Source organism: Opisthocomus hoazin, chromosome 2 (assembly GCF_030867145.1).
Source record: "Opisthocomus hoazin isolate bOpiHoa1 chromosome 2, bOpiHoa1.hap1, whole genome shotgun sequence".
Lineage (NCBI taxonomy): Eukaryota > Metazoa > Chordata > Aves > Opisthocomiformes > Opisthocomidae > Opisthocomus > Opisthocomus hoazin.
In genome coordinates, this window is record NC_134415.1 from 12,347,431 (window position 1) to 12,359,853 (window position 12,423).

The following is a 12,423-nucleotide window of genomic DNA, read 5'->3' on the forward strand; positions in this document are numbered from 1 at the left end:
GTAAAAACACTGACCTAAGCAAGGCTGAGGACAGGTCCTGGACTAAAGATCTAGGAAATACTGAAAGTAGACCATGTAGAGAAAAAGGATCTGATGAGAGATCAGCTGTCGCTGCCTGCTGTTCAGACGGCACACGCCTCATCCTCCTTGTCGATGCAGCACTGTGGTTCTCGCTGATGAGCTGGAGTGGGTAGAGTCTTTCCAGCTCCATCACAGTGCTGTGACATACCTTTGCAGCCTTCCTTGAGACAGCTTCATTTCCACTCACATCCCAGACATCACTGTTTTCCTCTACTATGCGTGAGAATGCCTGGCCATGGAGTGCAGAGTTTGTTCTCCCTGTGTGTGGGAATGTTGTTGAAGGAAAATTCTTGTGAGATGCTATTTCCTTCCTTGTGTTGTGCCTGTGAAGAAGAGAGAGATGAGGATTTAGGTAGCTATATAATTCTGCTGTCTGGTGACCTTGGCTCCTTGCTTTTCCTTTTCTTTCCTTTGTCTTCCTCCCTCTCCAGCTCCCACCATCTCTCAGGGAATTCTAAACCTCCTCTCTGGGCTTGTTCCCTATGAGAGGCTGAGAATGGGAAACTGACTACAGTGACTGACTACTGGAATGTTTGAAGTAGTGACTGATCAGAAAAACAGTCTTTCTGACTTCTTCTGGGGTCGACTGTGGAATGGGATTGGGATTCTGGTAGAGGTGAGCAGGTAGCTACCATGCATATGATCACACCCCCTGACAGACACCAGATTGTTTCACTGCAGCAGTGTCTACAGCAGAAGCCAGTCATTTCTCCTCTGTGACATGGGGATCTTGGAAGGATGGCAAAATGTTACGAGTCCAAAACCAAATTCTGCCGAATTGCTGAGGGTGTCTGCGTGAAGCAAGGAAAAGACAGAAGATAGGAATAAGGATGCTGAAATATACACTCCTTGCAAGCACATCGCAAACATGACACAGAATCACAGAATCACAGAACAGTAGGGGTTGGAAGGTACCTCTGGGGATCATCTAGTCCAATCCCCCTGCCGAGCAGGTTGCACAGGACCTCGTCCAGGTGGGTTTTGAGTATCTCCAGAGAAGGAGACTCCACAACGTCTCTGGGCAGCCTGTTCCAGGGCTCCATCACCCTCAGAGGGAAGAAGTTCTTCCTCATGCCAGTGCTTTTATTTTCAGATGTTCCAGGAGGGAGCTGCATTGCTTAGGATGAGAGCAGACCTCTTCGGTGCCTTTTCCAATGGAATCTGAAGAGTGTAAGAACACTGAGAAGTTCAAAGAGCATAGGTTTGGTCTTTTGTGCTAGGGCATTTGTCTCAACTAAACGAAGGCTCCTGGTTTATGGGATGCATCAGCCTGTAGTTCAGATATCTAATGTCGGTTAGATGAATCCCAGATACACTGTTTGGGCAACCTAGAACCACATGAGTAGAAAAAAGATTCAGCCTCTCACTTAACATAGGCACTGTGGAGGACACATACAAAATGAGTTCTGGAAGTAGAACTGGACATCTTTTCAGATTCCCCAGATACGATGAAGATATCCTTTATCTCACTAGTTGCATCACTGTGGTTTAAAGATTTTTACTAATTGTTGTTATTTTTTATTTGCATTTAGACATTCACTTTTTACCATCAAACTGACTATACTTTAGAATCCAATTACTCAAAGGCATCGTGAGTATCAGAAAATTTATACAGTAGATATTAAGTTGATAATGTAGTTTTGATAAGTATGAATTAAAGTTTATTCAGTACTATGCTAACTGCCCTGGCAGTTATTTACATAAATTAAATAATGCGGTTAATATTGCTAATGGGAAAATACTGCTTGTTGCTGTAATACTTCAAGAAGGGCCATATGCCACCCACAATGGACATGAGCCACATTAGGGAAAGCAAATAAAGACTTTATAAAATATAAAATAGATAATCCTGTTACAAGGGGTTTATAAGGGTCCTATTGACAGAAAAACCATGCACATTTTGCCCAGTACATAGATTTATTCCAAAGTTTCTTTTCACCCTTTATGTTCCAGCTGACAGGCTTTTCAGCATTTATATATTCCTGGGTGACGATACAGCTGTTGAGCAAACTCACATCCTCAGCTTATGTTCACTGGTGAGGATCTGGACTTGGAGATCAATCCTAACTCTCTTATCCTCACTTTTGTTTTAGATTTGCATACATGTTTATTCAAATCCTCTTTCCAACTCTAAAACTGTTATTGGTACTCAAGCTACTCAGGAGACAGTTCTGTCCTTCTTCCATACTATCATCCAGCTTTGTTCAGAAATGCAAATGTCCCTTTGATGATCAAGATGCTTTTGTCTTTGGTACAGAAGTGAATTAATAACAAATTGATAGGCTGCTGCAGGCTAAATGTCTTCTCTCATTTGGTAAGCCTTTTTGCAAATATCGTTGTAGAGCCTTTCCAGACTCTAAACCTTACATTCCACACATCAACTAAGAGCTATTCTTCCTAGAAAGATATACAAGAGATTACTGACTGTGGCACATGATTGAGCCACCTCATTCTTGGAAGGAGATTACTTCAGCTACTGTTAAAATAAGCATCTCAACATGTAGCCTTAGTACAGTGCTCTGGCAAAGGACCGAGCGGGATTTTTGTATCTATAAGAAAGAGAATATGAATAAGAACTAAGAAGATCAATGTGCTTTGGTATGTAGTGTTGATACAGCTAAGACTAATATATTTGTGTCTGGTTCTAATATCCCCTGTTCAAAAGGAGTGTAAAAATACTAAGAAGGCTTTAGGATCACAAAAATTATCTGGTAAATGAAGGAAAAGTTCTACAATGTGACACCTAAGAAAACCATTTGTTTCATGTTTGATAAAAGAAAGTGGCCATTGCCCTCGACATTTTCATAATGCTTGCAACTCTGCACAATAAAATTAATGTAATTTAATGTCTGGATTAAGTGTTCCGTCAGGCATGCTGTAGGAATTAGGAAGGTATGGTTTTCCCAGGACATCATGGCCAAATCACCCTCTGTGAGGTGAAGGTGTGTTGCTTTTCACTCTCCTTTGAAGCATCAGAGTTTGAGCACAGATGAACAGGTTATAAGATAGACTAAACCACTGCGCCGATGTAGTTGGGAGAGTGTTATTCCACAGATGCATGGGTTGCTGGACCTCGTTCTTACGTTTAAAATTAATCACCACTCCCTGTTATTTCAGAGGCTTCAAATCTTCATATGTCACAAAGTAATCACTTAAGAACCAAAATGCTTTAGTTAACAATTTACTGTGCTTTATTTAGAAGAATCCAGATGTAATTAAAATGTCCTGAGGTACTCAGAAAGCAAGAGCAGATCCCGAATAGTCCTAACTACTGTGATTCATATGCTTTACTAAAAACTTTCCTTTCTTTGTTCCCATAATTACACTTCTTATATTTTTAGAAGTTATTTTGCCAGTCTCGCATGTCCCCTTAAATTGGTCGGACAATTGGTAACGAGCTCAGGCTCTGTACAGTGCTTTGTTTTGAATAGCTTCCTTTGCTTTCCACCCAAGACAAGAGTTTTACATTTTTGGTTAGGTGAAGTATCCACCCGAAGGTTTTGGCAAATGATCCATGAAGAAGGCTAAATACCCCAACTGGTCATTCTTCTTTGACCTAATCTTTGAATCAGCAGTACCGCAGTGCTGCAACCCACTTTAAAATCACTGGCATTGAAGCTCTTATGCCAGGATTCATTTCTTTTTTTTTCATCCAGATACTCCTCCACTCACCAGGAATCCTCAGACACTGGTAATGCCTCCCTCATTTTGTCGAGGAAGCCCACTGTTGCTTTAGGATACCAGATGATTTTAAAACCTCCTTCAGCAATTAGCACAGACTTTATACTTTGACAAGCTGTCCTGTAATCTTCTGGATTCTTCTACCAGCTATCACCCATGAGGACCTCACTGCCAGTGAATGAAACAATCTTAAATCAATCAGTAAATCTGTCATTGGCAGGGCCCTACATCTTGCACCCCCATCTCCAAAGGCACCAAGTCTTGGCAGAGAATACCATATTTCTCTTTAGCTACAATGCTAATCACCTATGCCATTGATAGTAGCAGCAATGCATAAAAAAGCAACCACATTTTTTCAGTTTGCTCGGAGCACTTGGAGAGAAGGACTGGCAGGGGCTGGGTGCCCAGAATTAGCACACATATTCCTCTGCCTCCTTCTGACTCAGATTAGCAAATTTATGAAGCCTACTTGATGAGGAGAAATTGGTTGTGCTTTCTGAGATAATTCTGCTTGTGTTCTACTCAAGCACCCCCATGCAGTCAGAGCTGGTTGTTCTCAGGCAGGTAGCTTCCCTAGTCGCTTTTTAATCCATCCTTGAACCCTTCATTTAAACACGTCTGACTATTTCAGGCTTCCCCCTCTCTGCCCCCTCCCCTCAGCATGCTGTTCGGTGTCTCTTTCCAGATCAGCTCGTACCTGATGCTCAAAATGTCTGTGTGGATATACCATTCCACCCTTTTCCCCTTCTGTCCAAATCAGCCAAAATGGATTGCTTCTTGGCAAGCTACAGAACTCATGCAGCTGATTTCAGCCCAGCATTCAAGGACAAAGGTCTTCACGTTAATATACTGAAGTATAGAGCCATAAAGACCCCTATGTGCACCTGATGATATCATCACTATGCTCTGCCTCAAAGGACAAAGTAGCCTGATTATTCTTTTGTCAGAAATTGTTGATCTTTAAAAGTTTTGAATCAAGCTTCCACTTCGACTCTAATATTCTCGTTGAAGGAGTGCTAAAAATGCTAGTGAACAAGCCTTGCCATTTCAGAATCTCAGATCCCAGATGGGAAATACAATCAGCTGTCTTCAGTACTGTTTGCAAGGACTGATGATTTTCTGGAATTGATTTCTTTATGGAAAAGTACAGTAGGAGCAACCTGCTAAGTATTCTGTCTCAGGGCTGCCTGAATCAACAGTCTCCGACTGACAGGTTTCAGCTTCAGTGCTGCAGTAGGTTGTCCTATGCCTTTCATCTTATCTCAACACTAGCCAGAGTTCTGCAAAAAGTGAATGCAGACAGGATGTCTGTAATTCTGCTTACTTCCTTATTTATCTTTCTAATTCCCAATTCTACTGCATCTGTTAATGGGTTCAATAATAAGCCCAAATCTCCCACAACGGTGATCAGCCTCCCACCCAAACTCGACTTTTCTGCATTTCACAATGTGGTTTGTCTGCAGACTAAAAAAAAAATCTTTCATCTCTCCACATTTTGTAAGCTGTCTTTACTATCTCACTTTAATTGGATTTGTGTTTATCTATAAAGACCCATTTCACAGCAATCATTAATCCATCCTCCCACAGCAAAATTTATGTTAGCATTCCAGTAGAACCAGTCCTGACACTAACATTGAGAAACATAGCCTGTCCTTGGATGGCTGCTGCATTATTAAAAAAGTGACCAGGAACTCTAATAAAGTCAAACTTGTTTCTCTGGAATCAATAAGCGTTTAAAAATCACTGACTGCCTGGACTGACTCTCCTAGTCCCTGAAACATCCACCTGTAATGCCACAATGATACCTGGCTTAGTACAGTGGGAGTAAAATGGGACACTGACATTGTAGGTGATGTGATAATAAAATAAGAAGAAGTAGTAATAATAGGTGCCTCTTGCCTCCAAATGAAATGACCTTGATATTGCTGCATTTCATTTCTTTGGTGTTACTGACTTGTTTCAAAATAAATTCTGACACAAATTCTTCTTTTGGGTGGGGGATTCTTTTGCTGACAATTAACCAGCGGTGTTATGTCAGCTGAACTGCAGCCCGGCATCTTGGAAAATGCCCGTAAATTACAGCATCAGCTAGGCGCTGCAGCTTGATAAGGTAATTTGAAAAAAATAACCTACAGTAACAATGCTTCTCAGATTCTCATGAGCAAATCCTGACCCACTGCCAGGAGGACCTCACTCCAATTACATGATGAAATATGTCCAATATTTTCATCAATCCAAGGATGTCCAATTAAAGGGAAAGTATTTTTTGTGAGTAGAGTTCAGAATACCAAAACAATAAATTGTTGTACAAATAATGAAATTCTTAAAGCACAGAATAATGAAAAATCATTTACACGTTTGTGCACTGCTGAAGTATTAAATAAAGCTAATTTATACAATTATTTTTTCTTTGTCTTTTAGACCTGTAGATATAGTCTGTGAAAAACATAATTTGGCAACCTACAAAATACCTGGGTTAGACACTGTATTAACAGCCCAAAGCAGACTAGGCATTTTGGACATATTGTCAGATGAAACTGAAGTGCTATATTTAAATATATATCACTTAATATAAACTGGGGCTTTCTGATATTAATGTTCATACTGTCTTTTTCTTGTGTTAAAGTACAGATACAGTGCTTAAGAACTTAAAGTGAACTAGTCTTCTAAGTATTCTCTACCAGAACAGCCTAATTGAAACAATGCAGAAAACTAATGAAATACTTTTTCTTTTCTCAGATTTCTCTCTGAAATATATAAAAAGCATTATCTGTACCTGATCCCAACTCAGGTTAATGGGCATCTGCTGTAGTTCAGAGTTGCACCTATTGTGCTGTTAAATGAACACTGCAAAGAAACCGGGGACTGTAATCTTTCTGTTATCTACATTTTTAGTTACTAGCTCTGGGTAGTAATGCTGATAGCAATAGCTGGCTACAGATCTTTAGAAACTAGTGTTGTTTTTAAGTTGATTTTTAATAACATAAGGAAATTTAAAGTGTATAGTAGAAATAAAGACGCTGCTTATGTTTTTAAGTCATGGAGAAGAGTGTCAGGTTGAAATCTTTCTGTCTCAACAACTGACGCTATGTTGTATCAAGATAAATAAAAATAAGAGGTTGAATGACTGTTGAGTTTTCATGTCATTAGGAAATTTCTGTGGAACCCAACAGACGAGGACGAGGTAAGAGTTACAGTTTTCATTCTAGTTGGGCTGCATATGAAAAAGAGAAAGAGAGTGTGACATTCAGTACCTGAATAAAACTTCTCCTTTTTTAGATAGCCTAATATGACTGGGCTAAATACGGTTGCCTAATGGAACGTCATTACCAAGACTATTTCCAACCTGTTATTTCCTTGTAAATAAACTGCTGGTAAGTGGTGAGGCATGAGGAAGGCTTCTTCCACCAGGGTTGTACAGGGATGTGAAGCTGCACAAAGCATCCAAGTCCAATGGCAAGAGTAATGTTGCCAAATCTTTAAGTTCCTTTCCGCGCATAGCACAGGACGCTTTGGTTTCAGTGGGTATTGCCGCACCACGTCCGTGCTGTATTTGCAAGATGCCTCAGAGTGAAACGCCTTGTCAGCGTGCTGCCCACCCGCCTCACCCCCCGCAGCGGCAGCCGCTCCGCGTGCTCACCGACCCAGGCACTGTTCTCAACACGACGGCTCTGTGTGCTTGTGCTGCTTCACTGAGACGTCACACGCCACGTGTTTCACAGATACGACGGCGACTCAGACATTAGAATGTTGAAGCAAATTTTATATTATGGGAGATGAAAGGCAGAACTGACCATGGGTACAATTCATTCATGAAAGAAGCCAGCCATCTACCGAGAATGTAATGTAAATGTTTTATGCGTAATGGTCTCCATGCAAAGCATGACTGTTCGTACACATGCTGAGATCTCTTTAGTCTGAATGGATGTACATAGCTACACAACATTCCAACATTTCATATACTGGACTTCACATCGTAGGCTATTCAAAATTACGCGTGTGGGAGGTATCAAAACAATACAGTAAACAGAAGAAAAATGTGACCAGTAGAATATGGTTTAGGAAATTAAACTTCAAAAATCACTTCGAAATTTCAGACTGCCTTCTCTCCAAAGAGGAAAAAAAAAGATGCGCAATAATCCACATGGTCATCAAAACTAATTCTGCCTGATCTATTTATAATTAAAATTAGTACGTTGCTTCCTTTTTCAGTGGGATGACAAAGGACATTTAAGCCAAGCCCTCATCTACATATAGTGTTACCGGAACTTTGGTAGCCTCTGCTGACAGCTCAATTTATGAAAGAACTCTTTGACACTCTTCTGTGTACACATATACAGCTATGCTGGAGGTTTGGACATGGTCCTACTTCTTCATTTGCAACCCTGACAAACACAATTATCTCTTAAAGATAAGTAAATCAAATATACTGAAGCATGATGCCACCTTTTCATGTACCACACTTTCAAATTATACACATTTAAAATTCTTTTTTTTTTTCATTTGTATTTTTAACAGGCAGGTTGTCTGTATAGAGTACAGTCTCGGCCCGTTACGCTTAAACAAAGTAAAAACTCTACATTGGATCAAATACGGGGACCACAGGTATGAAAATGTATGTTTAGAAATAGCTGGTGACAGCGTGAGTAAAATCTATTGTTCTCTTACTTCATATTCTTGCATTACTGATATGCTTGGAGGAGCGGGGCATGGTGCAGCATTGATGGAGTGGAATAAGGCTCATATGACAATATGGCATTGGTCTAATCATAAAATGATCTAAAAGGATAATTTTGTGTTGAAAATACATTATCAGCATTGTTAGTTATTATATTGCAAGAAAGGCAAAGGTATCGCTTAATACTCAGTAAAGCATTCTTTGTGGTCAACAATCGGAATAATTGAAACTCTTGTAATACAGAAGAGGGAAACACAAAGACGAGTGCTAGGCAGGAAGCCAGAGGGGGATTGCAGAACTAAAAAAATTCCTCAGATGCAAACACACAGCAGGAAGGTGTCAGAAGAAGACTGAGTTCAAGCCAGTGGAAATAGAATAAGCAACGAAAACTGTGTCCATCCTTCCTAAAAAATAAAGGCAAACAATGAGTTATTTCTTGTGCACGAGGCTGGAGTATCTGGTTTGAAATTTCTGCAAAAATGGATCTTTGCTGTGTTGTTCAGAGAGACGGAGAATTGTCTGAAATCCTCTCCACATCAGAGACAGTTTTATTACCAACGCCAGTTTGGAAAGGATTCCATTTGGATATCCTATTTATCAGTAGTTTCCTAGGCATTCAGGTCAAGTTCATGGTGTTTACTTCCCACCTAAACAAAAATGTTTCACAGAACCCCAAATGTGGGATTTTGCTCAAAGGGGCAATAGCGTCATTACAATTCAGTCAGCATTTTTAGTAATCTGCCTGTGGTCTCTATACTAGAAACACAGCTATAGTTAAATTCAGAGTGAAATCTATTTGATCATTAGAGTTACATCTGTTTAAAATACTTCTACCATTAGAATATACTTCTAATAAAAGCGATGCTGCTTTGATGCATCAATTCATATTTAAGAAGCCTGACCTATTTCTACCCTTCTCATTGCTAGAATCTAATCTTAATCACAAACATCACTCTGGATAAACTAAAATATCTTCGTAAAATAATTTCAAATCATAGAATCATAGAACAGCCTGGGTTGGAAGGGACCTCAAACGACCATCTGGTCCAACCTTTCGTGGCAAAAGGAGCCCAGATGACACTATCTAGTTCCGTGTCCAGTTGCATCCCAAAAACCTCCAGTGATCAGGACTCCACCACGTCCCTGGGGAGGTTGTTCCTGTGAATGATTGTTCCCACTGTAAAATAATTCTTTCTTACATCGAGATGAAACCTCTCCTGGTGCAACTTGTAGCCATTGCCCCTGGTCTTCTCCATGTGGCTCCTTGTGAAGAGAGCTCTTTTTGCTCAGTATTGCTCTTTTTGCCTTATGTGTCAATAATGACATTGACATTATGCTCCAGGGGAGGCTTGGCTTTCAGGTCAGCATCAGACTCATTCCCAAACATTCCATTAGAAGAGCTGATGTACATATTTCCCCCAGTCTCCTCCGTTTCACAGGAGATTGTCCAGGTAAGGCAGAATGAAGACCAAGTGGTTTTGCTGGCCTTCAGCAGTCTAACATTCCCTCAGCGACTTTGGCTTCAGGGTCTTCTGAGATTTTCAGTCCAGAATACCAAGACACTTCCATTATTGTTACACCAACTTGCAATATATTTTCCACTGAAATCCTTTTCATCTAACTGTTTGGATGTGGATGCAAGTGGGGTTAATATAACCTTGCTCTTACCAGTGAGGAACATTCTTGTAAACAGGAGAACGGAGTCCAGGAGATCTATTGAGACAGGCAAGTTGGAAAGGCTTTCAGCCTTTGTATCCTCATCTTTGCCCAGACACGTCACCTCCTGCTTAAACCTCCACAAGCTCTGCTGATACTGATGGGTGACTCTTGTAGAAAGCGGTTTGTCCAAGGAGAGGATACATAAAAACGTGTATTTACATGTCTGAATGCTCACAAAAGTTGACTTTACTGCAGAAAAAAGAATTGTAACCACAAAAATATTCAAAATTGACCATGTACTTCATTTTGAGTGTTACTTACAACTGTAGAAGGTTTTGAATAACGATCATAATTCAATAATTCTAATCTGCTTATCCAGAACCTAAATTTTCCACTAAATGTGTAACGATGGGTGATTCTGGGCACTGGACAATTTCATAAGATTCTCTGGTTTTGCCCTCAGCTGTGAAAATAACCTAACAGGGCTTTGCTATGTGTATCATGTTTTGTGATTTAAAAGCATTGTTTGCATTCTGTACACATGGTGTAATTGAAAGGTAACAGCTATTAGAAGTTTCTAATTATTATTGTTATTTAATATAGTAAATTATTCTTGCAGTCTTATTCTATTATTATTTCATATGTGTGAAATAAACTTGATATTACAAAAGCATACAGACAAGATACCATGTTTTGTTCTATGCAGAAGATTCACAGACAAAGGCAGAAGAATTTACCCACACATTTTTAATGATGCAGTTTCTCCAGAACCTCTATGCGAAAGCAAACAGAAGTTTTCCAGCCTGTCAAACCTCGCTGGCTGTAATGCAAGTGTTCTTACAAGCTCCACAAAGCTAGGCACATCCCTTGCAACTGCTTAGAGTCATTCCTAGCCATTAGATCTCTTGCAGAAATAATGTTTCCACAGCCTCCTGGTAAAAATACAGGATTTGCGTTTAAGGGGATAAAAAAAATTGAGCATTATCCCATTAGCACTTCCCCAACATACCCAGAAACTTCAGATAACTGCTTTAGCCAGGCTTACAACATAAATTGACTGGGTGAAAAGCGTTCAGAGGTATTACTCAGATCCCACCCTGCAGGCCTCAGCCTGGTAAACCCGTGGATACTGTCTGCTTCTCGTTCCAGCTTCTGTGGTATTTTATTTTCTATATTCTGTACAAAAGACACTTGGAGTTGGAAAGCTTTTTAAACCAAATGAACTTATAAAGACACCTCTTATTAGGAAAAGGCTTTGTTCTTGTTCTCTAATCAAAGGAATTGCCATCTACTGAAAAAGTCAATTGCCGTTGACTGACAAAGCAAGTAATTCTAAGTATTCCTGTTGGATTCTGAATCATTACAACCACACAAATACCTAATCATTAACCAAATCAATGCTGTCATGAGTTACTGTACCAAGTGAATGTACTGCTAGTATGAAATCCGAGATATTCTTGACTAATGAAGACCAAAAAAGTAACTGTATTTTAATCCTATTTCATTTGCATTCCAGGTCAGATACACCTAGAATTACGCTCCATTCAGTCACCATGCTCTTCATCTTTTTGGTTGTCCTCATCATCAGCTACAAATATACTACTACTAACGTAAAAACATTACTCAGCTTTCAAGAGAACTAGGGCAAGACTTAAAAGACCAATATCTTACTCTCTGTCATACTACTGAAAACCCATAAAACAAATTGTCAAATATGGTGTCATTTTAGACAGCTGAAATATTGTTTTTAATGTTTTTATAAGCACTTTTTGTATCTCTATAGTATCATTTCATGTATTTACTTTCAAATGTAAAGGACGTTATTGAATACAACTTTAACGGAGTTGTGAGTACAGGTCAGTGGTGGCCAGTACCTTCCAACAGACCTTCAAAGCTGTAGAAATCTGGCACGAAGAATACACAAGTGTTTTTAATCATTTGTTACTGAATCATTTTTTATTATTCTTTCGCATCTATTTCAGTACAGTTTGTACCAAGACAGAAATCTGAAAAAATCAGAAATCAGCTCTGAAATTTCACCTTCAGTGAAAAGTCTGTTCCTAGCGAACAGTAAGCCCATCTTCCCTTAAGAGAGGATGGTCCCACGGGCTGAAGGACAGGCGAAAGCCCTCCAGTTCTTTCTGGAATGTTTGCACATCTGTGTCCCACCTTAGCTGCGCGTATGTCAAATGCATGAGACACACAGGAGTTGTGCAGCAACATCTGGGTGAGGTGCTCTGCACCTCTGTGAATCCAAGGCACATTAGTCTTCTCTCAGTTCTCTTTTACGGCTCAGAAAACGGCTGCTCCTCTAATCTTTGCTG

At 39.8% G+C, this 12,423-nt stretch overlaps 1 protein-coding gene across 1 annotated transcript in view; it reads left to right on the forward strand.

Moving 5' to 3' along the window:
• CATSPERE (catsper channel auxiliary subunit epsilon) overlaps positions 1–11,999 on the forward strand; it is a 28,036-nt gene extending 16,037 nt beyond the window's left edge. The window contains 5 exon segments of the mRNA XM_075444238.1: positions 6,913–6,946; positions 7,509–7,603; positions 8,281–8,367; positions 9,783–9,891; positions 11,883–11,999. Coding sequence (XP_075300353.1) covers positions 6,913–6,946; positions 7,509–7,603; positions 8,281–8,367; positions 9,783–9,891; positions 11,883–11,999 — 442 coding nt within the window.
• Positions 12,000–12,423: the final 424 nt, after the last annotated feature.